General features: G+C 52.1%; 1 protein-coding gene across 1 annotated transcript; it reads left to right on the forward strand.

Annotated features, from left to right (window-relative positions):
• The first annotated feature begins 170 nt into the window (after nucleotides 1-170).
• Nucleotides 171-6,676, forward strand: CISH (cytokine inducible SH2 containing protein). The gene is made up of 3 exons (XM_031598558.2): nucleotides 171-305; nucleotides 3,335-3,561; nucleotides 3,700-6,676. Exons 1-3 carry the CDS (start codon nucleotides 259-261, stop codon nucleotides 4,200-4,202), a joined length of 777 nt encoding a protein of 258 aa, XP_031454418.1. The 5' UTR covers nucleotides 171-258; the 3' UTR covers nucleotides 4,203-6,676.
• The last annotated feature ends 7,197 nt before the right edge of the window (nucleotides 6,677-13,873 follow it).

Genomic DNA, 13,873 nt, shown 5'->3' on the forward strand with positions numbered 1-13,873 from the left:
TTTTTCTCGCCGAGCCCCAGTACTTGTGCAGCCCGGGCCGAGACGCGAGTCTTTCCCCAGCGCTCGCGGGGACCGTATTTATTCCTTCACGTCTATTTATTATTGACGCCGAGCGCCCCGAACGCTTCTTTCTGAGAGCGCCCCGCGGGAGGATCGGACCGCGCCGCACCGCTCCGCCGCCGCCTCCGGAGTGCGGGACGGGGCACAGCGCGGCCGGGCACAGCGGGGAAGACGGGCGCTGCCCCTGCCGAGGCCCTGATGCTCTTCCCCTGGCCCGGGAGTGACATGATCCTCTGCGTCCCGGGGTAAGTGCGGTCCCGAGTTCCTCGCTTTCCGCTGCTGAGAACCGCGCGGGGTTCGCTGCTTCGGGGTCGGGGCTGGGGGGACGGGGAGGGTTGGACAACTCGGTACAAAGAGGCCGCGGGGCACCGGCGGGACCCGCTCCGCACCGGGAGCACTGCAGCCCCGGAGCGTCCTGCGCCGCTGAGAACATCGCCGTGCCGAAATGCTGCGCCTTCCTTCCCCACTGCCTTTCTGTGCCGCGCGGTTGGGACGCGCCCTCACGCAGCGCGGTCAGCCGGCGGGGACGGGTGGGCGCGGAGGCCCCGGGGCAGCGCTCGCTCTCCACTCCCCGTGCCCCGCTCACGCTTTCCCAGCGCTCTGCTCCGAGGGCCGGCGGAGCTCTCGCTTACCGACACCTCCACGCTGCCTCCCCGGCTCTCCCCTCGTTCCTCTTTTCTCTCAGTGAGGCGCTGCGGCTCCCACCGCCCCGGCAAAGCGCATTCACAGCTCAGCCCGGAGCACCCGCACCGGAAACCCCCCGGCGCACCGCAGCTCCCCGCGCTCAGTACCCCGGTGCCGCCCGGATCCCGCAGCCCTGATCCGCCCGGCGGCCCCGCAGTCCGTCCCCGCGCTGCGTCGCCCCGTCTTCCCGAGTTTCACCGAGTAGAGAAGTAACTGCAGAGCCGACCGCAGCCTTGAGTGGAGGATCTGTTCTCTGAACTCTCCTTCCCAGGACACTGGGACAGGCTCAGGGCCGGCGCACGGAGACGTTCCGTCGCCGCTCCTCTCCGGTCCCCATACGCTACTTTTCTACATTTGTTTTCCTCCCGGCGCAGCACTCGTGCCCGCCACGCGCCCTGATCCCCGCGTTCCTCTCCCCGCTTTCTTTCCTACAAGCGCTTATTTCCAAGCATTCCTCCCCGTCCCCACGCAGGGCCGAGCGCTCCGTGCCCGTACACCCCGCTCCCACGGCTGCCTCCCTGCAGACCGTCCCGCAGCGCTCCGCACATCGCTGCCGGCGGCCGCTGCCCCGTCCCTCTGCCGTCCCTCCCGTGTCGGAGCCGCTCTCCCCGCTTACATCTGCTCTGTGCCATCATCTTCCCAATGGAGCAGCTTACCGGGAAGATTTAAACCCTCCCCCCTTGGTCCCAGCGAGCCGCTCCGAGCTCCCTTCTAAAGGCACAAGGCAGGGGGAAGGAGATGGGAGTAGAAAAGAAAACAAAAAACAAAAAACAACAGTGTGGTTCCATGTTAGGAACAAAAGAAAGTTTTCCTCCTGGTCCGAACTGGCGGGCCAGAAAAGCTTCCAGGAGAAATTAGTGGGGAGGACTGGAATTGGGCAGTGGTACACACACACAGGTGTGGGGTGGCAGAGATGTGGGTAGCTCCCGGCCAGGCACCATGCACATTGCAGTGTCTGGTCTGTAGGGAAGGAAGAGCAAAGAATGTCCCTTCCTGGGAATGCAGGCAGACTGTGATTGGGAGAGCACTGCACGCAGTGGAGGACAGCCACGGGGCTTTAGGAATGGCACCCCTTCTCCTGCAGCCACAGCTCGGGGGATGCCTGGGGGAAGCCACGTGCCAGCAACCGGCACCGGGAACAGTGAGCGCTCAGTGCGCTGCGAGGCACAGAGAGCATCCCTGTGCACGGGGCCTGGGGGAGATAGGGGCTGCCCCCATAGATAGGAATGATGAAACTAGAGTCACGTGCCCCACAAGGCAGCAGATCGCCTGCTTGACACGGTGCTGGAAGAATGCTCTTTTCTAAAGAGCTGCAGGATGGTGGGCAAGTGTCATCTCCCTTTGTACATGGATTGCTACCACTGGTTTCACACAGCTGTTACCCACACAGCACTGTTGTTAGAAGTGCAGGCTCATGGCACTGATAGGTGCTCACTCTTAAATCATGGAGGAATTGCCGTCAGGCTCTGCCCAGCCTGCTTTCCTCCCCAACCCCTTCTGTTTCCCGCTCCTGTCCCCAGCAGCCACCTCACAGCACGTCCACGTCCATCCCTGAAGGGCCATAGTTCAGCTAAGGCACAGAAGGAGCCGAGGGGAGGGGAAACACCACAGCCTCAGCTCCTCCCTGCAGGGCTGCCGGAGCAGCGCTGCCACCTCTGCAGTCCCCGTGGGTTCTGCAGGGCAGGGACATCCCCATTCACCTTTTGTTCTGAACGCCTTAAGCACGTGGGGGCACAGTGTGTGACACGGAGTGGGGCAGCGAGCCCAAGGGTGGGACAGAGGGCAGGGATTTCGCTGGGGAGCAGAGCTGTGCCCTGGGCATGGTGCTTAGAGCCCCGTGGTGTCCTGCAGTCATCACTCGGGGCTGGTGATCACACCAGTGTCCCTGGTGTGCCCTTGAATGCCAGGCTTTGTGTGGTGCAGGGGTTTGGCTGAACCGGGGATTCCCATTGCTCTGCCACCCGAGCAGCTTGTCCTTAGCTCTAGCAGCACATTTTGGATCAGGGCTGTTTCAATAGAAAGCAGGTAGGACACAACCGAAGCAATTCCCAGTTCTGCTTCTAATTATAGTACAGTAAATGACTAAGAGCCATTGACAGATGCAGAAACGCTCCAGCTTGTAACAATGAAGCTGGAAAGCTGCTATGAAGCTCATTGCCTCTGAAACTACCCATTAAAAGCCAACATTTAAAACCAAAGGCATTTTCGCATCAACCTGTATTGCAGACAGAGCACCTTTTCCATAGTGAAATAGGCTGATGTGTCTCCTGTTCCATAGCGTTCATCTTCAGTCATGTCTTTCCTTCCAGAGCTGTGGGTGCCATCCCTGCAGGTGCCCAAGGCCATGCAGAGGCCCTGGGCAGCCTGAGCTGGGGGCAGCCAGCCCAGGGCAGGGGTGGGGTTGGGATGGCTGGGAGGTCCTTTCCAACCCAACTGTGCTGTGATTCTATGATTCCCATGTGCTGATCTCAGTGTGAAATGTGATGTTACTGCAGTCTGCTTGTAGAACAGCACACTGTAGCACAAGGCAGCACACACCGAGCAGCCCTTCACGGCCAAGAGAGGTAACACGCTGTGCCCTTTGTTTCAGACCTCACCCCTTGCTGGCAGAGGAGAAGATCCAAAGGCTGTCGCTGCGCGGCATCGCGGAGGATCTGACGGAGCACATCATGCAGCCCCTCCCGGTTCCAGCCTTCCCACAGGAGCCTGCGCCCACCTTTGTGGCACCGGAGCCAGATGGCAGCGCACCTCAGACGCGGGACCCTGAGGAGGATCTCCTGTGCATTGCAAAGACCTTCTCCTATCTGCGGGAGTCCGGTAAGAGCACTGGGGTGTTCCCGTGTGGCGTGCACGCGGCTCCGGCCCAGCTCTGGCCCTGCACGTCCCAGCCCCAGCCCACTGCTGCCCCTCTGGCACGCTCCGTCCCTAATGAGTGCTCTCCGGGTGCTTTTCCAGGCTGGTACTGGGGCTCCATCACAGCCAGCGAGGCCAAGCAGCACCTGCAGAAGATGCCTGAGGGCACCTTTCTGGTGCGGGACAGCACGCATCCCAGCTACCTGTTCACGCTCTCGGTCAAGACCAACCGCGGTCCCACCAATGTGCGCATTGAGTACGCTGACAGCAAGTTCCGCCTGGACTCCAACTACTTGTCCAAGCCCCGCATCCTGGCCTTCCCGGACGTGGTCAGCCTCATCCAGCACTACGTCACGTCCTGCACGACAGAAAGCAAGAGCGAGGCGCCCTACCCGCCGCCGGCCCCGCTGCCCCCCGTGCAGAAGGAGGTGGCAGTAGCGGCCGTGCACCTGAAGCTCCTCCGGCCGCTGGGCCGCCGGGACAGCATCCCCAGCCTGCAGCACCTCTGCCGGCTGCGCATCAACCGCTGCACAACCGAGGTGGAGCGGCTGCCACTGCCCCGACGGATGGGGGACTACCTGAAGCAATACCCCTTCCAGCTCTGAGGCATGGCCGCTGCCTGTCGGGCACGATGGGTGGGAGCAGGGCGAGAGAACTTGGCGTGTCCTTGTCCCATTGGCGCCAGGTGGGAACTGCACGGCTCTGACTGTCTGCATAGACTGCACCGCCCTCCTTTCCCCATCTCTCCACGTCCATTCCAGCAGGAGGAGCTGGCTGTCCCAACACCGGGGCACCACCTGAGCTCTGATCCTCAGGCCGAGCCAATGGCAGCCGTGAGAAAGTGCTGTAGGCATGTGCACACTACTTGAATTCAGAGTTGCTGTGACACAGATGTTCACCTTGTTATTTTCGCTATTTATTTCCATGGCAGTTTCTCTCCTCATGATATTTTAAATGCACCTTTTACTTTATTGTTTCTTTTTTTTTTGTTTGTTTTGTTTCTTTTTGAGGTAGAACTAAAGGCTCCCAGCCAACTGGCAGCCAAAAACCTGTGGGAATTTGGATGTGGATCTGCACCCACACGGTGCCTGTCTAGCCCGTGCCTGCAGCAGGTCCCCGCCGTCCGCATCCAAACTCCCGTAGACTCCTGGGCTGTGGTGCTCAGCTGGCTGCACCCAGATCCAGCGCTTCAGGTAAGGAGGACTTTCTCTCCCAGCTGCAGGGGCTGAGCACTGTAACCTCAGAGCACATTGGGGCAGCTTGCGCCCACCCCAGAGATGCACGCTGTGCTCTGTGGGTACTGCTGGAGGAAGCCCTTCTTCCTCGAGAATTCTGAGCAGAGCTTCTGGATACTGAGCTTTTGCCAGGGAGTGCTCATCCCGTTCTGCCACCCTCTGCATCTCAGAAGGACATTAGTGACAAAACCAGTAACCACAAAGCCAGCTCTCCCACCTGAAGGCAGAGGGACTTGCTGGAAGGGCAGCTGGTGTGGGGTGGTGTTGTGAGCCCCATTCGGAACGGTGCCTCCCTGACCAGGTTTGGGACAGCCCTGCTGAGCTGCGCCAGGGCCGCACGGCTTCAGGCTATTTATTTATTTATTGGGGGGGTAACAAGTGACATGCAGCTCAGCAGGAAGAGCCGTCCTTCCGCCCCGCTCGCACCGCGCCGTGTTGCCAGCTGCTCTGCCACTGCCAGCGCCATTCCCGAGCCATGTGGCTCCCATCAGAGCTGTGTTCTAGCACGCGCTGGAAACCACGTTCAACTTCTTTCTCTGTCAAGGTCCAGACCTCTCTTCCCCCTTTCTCAGACTTGCATGTTTGTTATCTTTAAATAGACGTTCTATGGGTTTACTTCTTGGAGCCGTCCCTTTCATGCCCCTTTGAATGAGGCACAGTGGCTTTCTGCAGCTCTTTGCAAGGAGGCTTAGGGCAGCTGGGCTCTGCCCTCAAATGAGATGGAGCACCTTCTCCTTCATTCCACAATCCCATTTCCTCCCAGCCCGTAAGAGCCACGTCAAGCTCAAGGCTTTATACACAGGACTAGAGAAATTGTTGCTTCTTTTGCTCCTGTAAGACTCTATAACTTTGTCAAACTTGAAGCAATGTTAAGGGTTCCTTGCTCATCTCTCCCTGGACCTCTCTGAGGCTCTGTGAATTATTAGAGACAAATGCCAACTATCTCTGAGAACTGAGAGGGGAGGTGAGAAATGATGGGACAGTGACCCAGGAGACAAGCTCAAAAAACAGGTGGAGTTTCTTCAACCCTAAGTGAAAGTTGCCCAATGGGCCAAGATGCCCCAATGTGCTCAGTCTGTGTCCTTTTTTTTTTTCCTCCCCACATTTATACAGGTTTGTGCTCTTGCAAGCTTTGTTTTTGATACTTCAATGATTGGCAGTGTGTGATGTCAGGTTGGCTTTTTATTGTACCCTTCCACTTCGCCCCATATGGCAGCATCCATGGGGAGGCACTGAATGAGAACTTAAAAGGCAAAACAAAAACATTTTTTTTAAATAACAGAAAACAGAAAACCACTGTCAAGGCTTCCTTTTATCCAAACACCTCTCTGCCTGAGGACACTGGGAACAAGGAAACCACAGCTCTGCCAGGAGCAGCAGTGATCTCAGGAAGCCCACATGGCTTAGCCACAGCCTAGGTCTGTACAGCACACATTACAACTCAGTCTGAGAAATGTGCAGCGGGAACAGGCAAGTCATTCAGCTCTCTGAAACCTGCTACCTACTTGATCTTTCCTCTGCTGGGGTAATGGGGAAACCAAGCTTGAAGGTTTGACCTCATTGCCCCAAGAGAGTGCAGCTAAGTGGGTAGGAGCGTGTAAGGAGAACGAAGGGCTGGTTAACCGCCAGCAGGTGCTGAGCTGGGGGCTGTAAGCTCATCTGGGCAGGGACCACCTCCGTTGTCTGTACCACATCTAGCACAATAGGGTTCTCTAGGTGCTACTGCAATACAAGGAATAAACAATACAGTTACTCCAAAAGTCAGTTTCTTCTATCTTGAACAGTTTGTTAAAATTCACTTGACTTGGATTTTCAATAAACGTTTTAAATATATTTTAAAGCCACTCAGCGCGTAAATCTTTGGTGAGATTCAGATGGATGAGTGCCTTTGCTAGTCACAGAGATCCTCCCTGGGGAGGCTGGGCAGTCTTGCCCTTTTCTTTTAAACAGCCAAAAGGGAAAGCCTTTCAGAGCAGTCAGCAGCATGGCCTGGGTTCCACTGCACACAGCCAGGCAGCGGCAGTCCCACCTCACCAAGGGCTGGAGGAATGTTGTTTAAGGATGTAGAAAAAGACAGGGATGATTTTCGTATTGCTTCTGTGTGCCATAGAAAACCATTACAATCTAGGGGAAAGGAGATGGAACATAGCTCGAAGTTTGGTAACTTGTTTACAGCAGGCTTGATATTGGCCTCAAATAAAAATTCTGCTCATGGGGGTTTTGAAAGTGGAGCTCAGAAAGCACAGACCCGCTCTGGATGGAGGCTGATGGCTCCAGCTTCCTGCCCTCGTCCTGAGGCCACCCCATCTGCCCCACTGTGGGCAGACGTGGGCTGCACACCAGGGAACCCTCTGCTGGCATGGGCTCTGCTGCACACTCATCTCCCACGGGAACAGAAATCAAAACATGCTCAGAAAAAGAAACCCACAATCTCAATTAGACCCTTCCATTATCCTAATGCACCAGTTCCAAGGCTTGGCGTTGCACTGGGAGGTGTTCCTAAGCACCCGCTACTCTTCTGTGCTGGTCATGGGGCTGCCACACACCAGCAATCAACATTTCAGACCTTCACCAGTGGATTTCCATTGCACACCAGCCAGAAAACTGGCAACGGAATGTTCTGCTTAGGGTTAAGTTGTTAAAAACAACCACATCCCTCCTGTTTTATGGGAAAAAAGAAAAGGGATGTAGAAGGAGTAAAATACTGAAAATGTGGAAAAACAAAAATAAAAGAAAAGCTGCATCCACTTTCAAAAGGGAACTTGGAAAACCCTGGGAAATACTGATACATTACTAAGTACTTTCCTTGTCTCTTAGCTGGGCTGAACTTTTCCCATAGCTGCGCACACAAAACCCTGCTGTTCCCTTTCTGCAGAAGTGATGGGCATGAGTCAAGCCAGCACAGCACAGCTATCACACATTATCTTAATGACTCCCACTCCTGTATCTTCAGCACATTTCTTGAGAGCAAACAAGTTCACGTTCTGAGAACTCCTGTCCCAAACCTCCATGTGAACTGACCTCATGTTTTACAGTGGAGATCTGCAGAGTGGGAGCATTAATGGAAACACCGGCTGACCCACACTGCAGCTGAAATACCACACAGCACCTCTCCTGGGGACACCTGTCAGTTTGCTGAGGCACTGTAGGATAGCTGGGCTGAACTCTCTCATTCTGCAGTTTCTGACTGCAGAGAGACACACGGACATGGAGCCTTCCTTCAGGAGCAGACTGACACAATAGGGAACAGAAATCCCAGTCCATGACCAAAGCCACGCTACCACGGCTCCCTGCCAGAGCAGAAATACCCTGCAGGCACACATGGTAACATTTTCTGTCTTAAATAATCAGCAATTCGTGGAAGGGGAAAATAACCTGCTGATGTGCACGTGATTCTTTCCTCTCAGATTTGCTAAAATCCCTCTCCTCTCCACAGATCCTCTCAGGAGCATGACTTCCCTTCACCCAGGGCAGATGAGATAGCAAGGAACGGAGCGTGTTTCAGGCTCTCACAACAGACACGGTCAGGTGTGTTACAGAAGTCATTGTTATATGGCACTTCCAGGCCAAACTCCACTGTTGGTCTCATCTCATCCATTACCTATGCAATTACAGATATTATAATTAAAATTAACTGAGCAGTGGATGTGTGACTCTTCAGCTCTGTCCAGTCATGCTCTCATGTTCAAATCTGCCTGGATCCATTTAATCACGTCCCTCCTTCATCCCTGCCGATGCTGCTGGAACACATGCAGTGCTCCTGGAAGGACGAACGTTGCATCCCAGCCTTCTGCCCAACCACAGGGCTGCAGCACGGGGCAAAGCACTGTCTGAGAAAGTGGACCTATGAGGTTAATGCTGCTTCGTGCAAGCCCCACTTTGATGCTCCACTTACATTTCTGCAAAGCACAGTGGTTGCGTGGCTTGTGCTATACACTGCTCAGTGAGCAGGGAAAGCAGCCCTGGGGGGTGAGCCTGGTGCTACAGCATCAGCCAAGCGGCTGTCATCACCTCTGCATACAGCAAAAACCGGCCTGAAGGAAAATGACAAACAGGGCTAGGAACAAAACCAGCCTAGAGGCTCTCAGTAGTGGTATGGCATAGACTGGTGAGCGTATACAAACATTTTAGCAAGAATTAGGGTTTGTTTGTTTTTCAATTAGGAAAGAAAAAAAAAAAAGAGTATATTGTTTAGAGGAGGTCACTGAAAGGCAAAATGTAGACACGACCAAAGGAAAGTCATTCCTACAGTTTCACTGAATGTCTAGGCAACACACTCCAGAAGGAAACTATGAATAAGGTTCCTGTAAGGAAAACACAATCTGGATCTTAATGCAATCATTTGGAGGGCTTATTGGTTCTGAAAGGGTAGGAATAGAATCATAGAATCCTTAGAGCTGGAAAGGATCTTTAGAGGTCATCTCGTCCAACTCCCTTGCAATGAGCAGGGATGTGCACAGCTCCATTGGGTTGCTCAGAGCCTGGTCCCGCCTGGCTTTCAAAGTCTTCAGGGACAGTGCACCCACCACATCTCTGTGTGTTTACAACAAAGCTTCAGCACTTCAGCTGGTATTTGTTAAAAATGAAGACAAAACTTCATGAAAAAGGAAAATTTTACTGCAAACCATCAAGGTTCAGTCCTCACACTCTCCTAATCCTCTGGTATTGATTGCAGTGGGAGACACTTGCAGGGCTTCAAGTCAGCTCCATGAGAAACTGATCGTGCATTCCTTCAAAATCACCATCTGAGTAGCTCAGGTACAGTAAAAAGCAGCTGGCAGAGCAAGCAGCTCATCCCAGAAGGAGAGGGACCCATTGGGACTGCTTCCATCTGACAGAGCATTCCAGGTTTGTAGAAAAGAGCTTTCCTTTTGGGAACAGGAGCATTCTTCTGCTCTTCTTTCTCAGTTCTAACTGGCAAGGTTTTTTCCTGAAGCGCCTTTACTTCCTAACTGTTGTATAACTGTACTTTGCAGCAGCTCAAATTTGAGTTACGAACATGAATATGATGCCAATTATTGTAAAAATAGCATTTTACAAAAATGCTCTACTCTGGAAAGGCATTTGCTCTATTGTACACCACGCAACTACAGCAACAATAAAACCCTGAAATAATATTGGCTACTGAAGTATTAGCTTGCTCAAACATATAATCAGAGACATGGTATTTTCTCAGAAATTTCTGATATAAGTTTGCCAGACAGAAGGACCTGAGATGAGCTGGTCAACCAAATCCCAGTGGTGGAGCCCAGCCAGGGCTCGAGTGCCTTGGCCTGCAGTCTGGCAGCCTGCACAGCCCAGCCATGGGACTGCCTGGATCCAGGAGGTGCTGCAGCAATCCTGACTGCAGCTCTTGGCAAAGCGCTGCTCTGACTGATGGCCCTGCCTGTGAAACCTGCAACACAAAATGGCCTAAATCTAGGTTCACTTCCCATGGGGTGCAACGGGAGTTCACTTACTCCAGGGCTGAATTTGGCCCATTTAATATTCTAGGTTTTACAGACAAGGGTTGAATCCCTGGTGTAGTATGGCATTGGAGAAAGGCATTGTCCCGGAAACAATGCAGAAGAGCAGTTTATGTCATACAAGGAAAGCCTTCCTTCTCACAATGCCCCGTCACTGTGCACAAATTCTAGTCCAAGTGTTTATTCTTGGAAAGCAAGAAGAAAGCTCGTTGTACAAGTAACTTCTGGCTTCTCCTGAATTCACCTGCAACTATAGCAATTAGTAACCCTGCAGCTCCAGTTTGGATCTAACCATTAGCCCATGGAAAACCAGACAGACAAAGCTGGACCCATTTCAGCGATCTCCTTTCACAGTGGCTAACACCAAGCTTTTGGTGATGGCAACTCCTAAACAGCATATTTGAGTTATGTTTTTGACAAAGTGAGAACAAGATACAGCACCAAACTCTGGGAGTGCCCATCCCATCCCATCCTCATCCCTTCCCACATCATCCCATCCTGTCCCATCCCTTCCTGTCCCACCCTACCCCATCCCACCTCATCCTGCTCCATCCCACCCCACCATCTCTTGCTGTTTATTCTTCACAGACTCGCTCAGCACACACCAACAGAGAGATTTATGAGCTGATCAGAGGGACAGCATATTCTTTAATGTCAGGACTTTCTCTTCCTCAGAACAGCAATATGGTTTGAAATCTAGTTTACAGAAGGCAGAGCTGTGTTTATACTTGTCAGAAGTTACCCAACTTGGCAACAGTTCTTCCCATCATGCAAATGTCATAAGCAGTCATTGCCAAGTGCTGCAGAGGCAGAGTTCAAATCACTACTTCCAAGCCTGTAAATAATCTGAAGAAACATGTTGCACAGTGTACATGCTATGTGTTTGCACATGCCTGGAATGGCTAAGTAGTCATAAAAGGAGCTTTATGATTAAAACGTAAATTTGAAAAAGCCTAAACATGACCTAGGATTATTTCCAGGGAACTTTGTTGAAAATCTCTGCTACGTTTTGAAAATACCTCCTTCTCTTCAAAACCCTTGATTTTACAGCACTCATATTCTTCTAAGACTCTGTGCAGTTGACCCTCCTTCAACTCATTTCCCCCAGCCCTGCACTATGAAAGCTGAGAGGCAGTGGGCAGCTTTGGAAGGAGCACAGCCCTGCAGGAGTGCTGCATCAGCTGAGCGGACAGCAGCTGGGGCCAACGTGGGGCCCCTCTATTGCTTTCCTTTCCGAGAACACCGGAGATTGAAGGCTTCCCTGCAAATGCAAAACCTTTTCCTGCTGACCGAACTCTCTGGGGTTGCTGTGACCTGCCAGCTGCTGACTCGGGGGATGAACACACAGTAGATCCAAGCAGAGCGTGCAAATGTCACAGCGCCTCTATGCTTGGGATCTGAAAGCTAGCAGGGAGAAAGGGTTTGGTTGCTAAGTTAGCAGGGAAACAGTGCTGCAAAAGCCATTGATTCTGGTACACCGTGAGATGCTGAGGTTTTCCCTTTCTAGCTAGAGCACCCTGATGACACAAAGTGGAGAGTTTCACTGCTGCTGTCCCGGCCTGTTCGCAATTCTGCCCACCTCTCTCCATCCCCAGCACCTCCTGCCTGGCCCATGGGCTACATTTTCCTTTTGGCCCTTTCTAACGACCATCTCCATTCCTCCTAGAGGAACTCTGAAAGAAAAGCAGTACTCCTGTCAACAAGCTCCTCAACCCAAGGACAACCCTCTTCCTGAGAGCCAAAACATTCTCTTCTTACACTTGGGGCAAGGGAAAGAGGCATCTGTCAAAGAGGCTGTTTCTTACTCCTCTTTTCCCACTCTGCCAGCAGCAACAGCATCGCTCTTCTGCCTGTTGCTCAGGTGAATCTAAAACCCCAAAGGCTTTCAGTACCTGCTATACATCCTACTACTAGTACTTGCTATACATCCTATAGTGAGCCCTATACCCACTGTCACTAATTCTTCCAGGAGCAGAAACTGAAAGTTCTCAAAGCTCTCCCTGAAGTTACTGACAAACAAATGTGTTAATGAGAAGGGAATGTGTTACTGGCTAATTCCAGGTAGCCAGCTATCTCATATGCCAACCCAACAAATATGAGATGACGTAGCTAGCGGAGGTCAACACTCCTCATAGGGTTTACCTTGACCAGCTACAGAGATAAAAGTATTTCCTGTGCCTTGCTGTTTCACTGTGTTTGCTTTCGAAGGAGGACACTTCAAAAGGCAGTACTCCAGGAAATCAAAGTAAAAAGGAATTGGGTTTTTTCACACTTGCCCTTAAGCATTCCTGTGGCTGGTTTAATCAGTAGTGCAGTGCTCTTTTGGATGCAGCTGGTGATTAAAGCCCACAGAGAACACTGATTTCTCACGTACCTTCCAGCTTCCAGAGACAGCATTTTGATGCAAAAGGAAAGGAAGCCAAATGAGATGTACATGTTGTGGTATAAGCCGGAGGAAAAGCAGAACCAGCTGCTGAATCCTGGGATCAGCACGCATTCCGAGATGAACATCTGTCCTGGTTTAGTCAATAACCAACAAGAAACGTGCTAGGAATCTGTGTGGACACAAACTTCTCAGCTGGCTCCCTATCTGGAAAGAACAATAGCTGTGTTATTTTTCTAAAAAAGAAAAGGCATTGGGATATGAGCAAACCCATACAGAGCTGAAGCAGTACAGGCAGTATAGCAGAATGGAAAGGCATCAGCAATATGGATAGGGAAGTGTCTGGGTTAAAAATAAAATGAAATCTGATGTTTGAATTGTAGTGTTTTTTTTTTTTTTTTTTTTTTTTTTTTTCAGCTGTAGAGCAGCTGTAATCTCTCTTGGTGGAACAATGTACACATTCAGGGAACACCGGGAAAACTGGCAGATAAGTTTCCTCTTTTGTTCTTTGGGCAGCAATGTCAGGCTGCCCAGAGAGGTTGTGGATGCCCTGCCCCTGGAGGTGTTCAAGGCCAGATTCAAGGCCCTGGGCAGCCTGGTTTGGTATTAAATGGGGAGGTTGGTGGCCCTACATGTGGCAGGGGGGTTGGAGATTCATGATCCTCAGGTCCCTTCCAACCCTGGCCATTCTGTGATTCTGTGATTCTGTGACTCTGTGTGTCCTCTCCTTGACTGCTGCAAGCATCTGCTGTGGATGCAGGAACCAGAGGGCTGAGGACACGAGGGCTGAGCATGCATCTCCTCCGTGGTGCCTGACAGAAGCGACAGGAGCTGTGCTCATGTCCTTTCTCCCTTCTGCTCCCAGTGCCAGTGATCTGCTCTCACATCACCAGAAAATATCTCAGCCATACAGGATTACCATCCAAGGTGACTGGCCTGACTTCAGGACACACAAAGACGGCTACAAAATGCAGCAGCCCAGGGCCGAGTGGGCCTATTAAAGACACTTCAAACCCTACGCAGTTACCCAAGTAACAATTTAACATTTGCTTTAAAATGACAGGCCTCCATCAGAAAGTAGGTCATTCCTTCAACATCAAATTCAAAACAGACAGACTATGGCTATGTTCATTTAAACCAGTTATTCTGGTTATTGGGCACTTCCCATTGCTATCTTAAGCTGAAAGCAACCC

Source organism: Phasianus colchicus, chromosome 11, assembly GCF_987193195.1.
Source record: "Phasianus colchicus chromosome 11, bPhaCol1.hap1.1, whole genome shotgun sequence".
In the NCBI taxonomy this organism is placed as follows: Eukaryota; Metazoa; Chordata; class Aves; order Galliformes; family Phasianidae; genus Phasianus; species Phasianus colchicus.

Bases quoted from the DNA above. Each gene is read 5' to 3' on its own strand.
- CISH (XM_031598558.2), top strand. From the start codon at position 259: ATGCTCTTCCCCTGGCCCGGGAGTGACATGATCCTCTGCGTCCCGGG. The intron at 306-3,334 runs GTAAGTGCGGTC...CCTTTGTTTCAG, and splicing joins ATGATCCTCTGCGTCCCGGG to ACCTCACCCCTTGCTGGCAG. The intron at 3,562-3,699 runs GTAAGAGCACTG...GTGCTTTTCCAG, and splicing joins CTCCTATCTGCGGGAGTCCG to GCTGGTACTGGGGCTCCATC.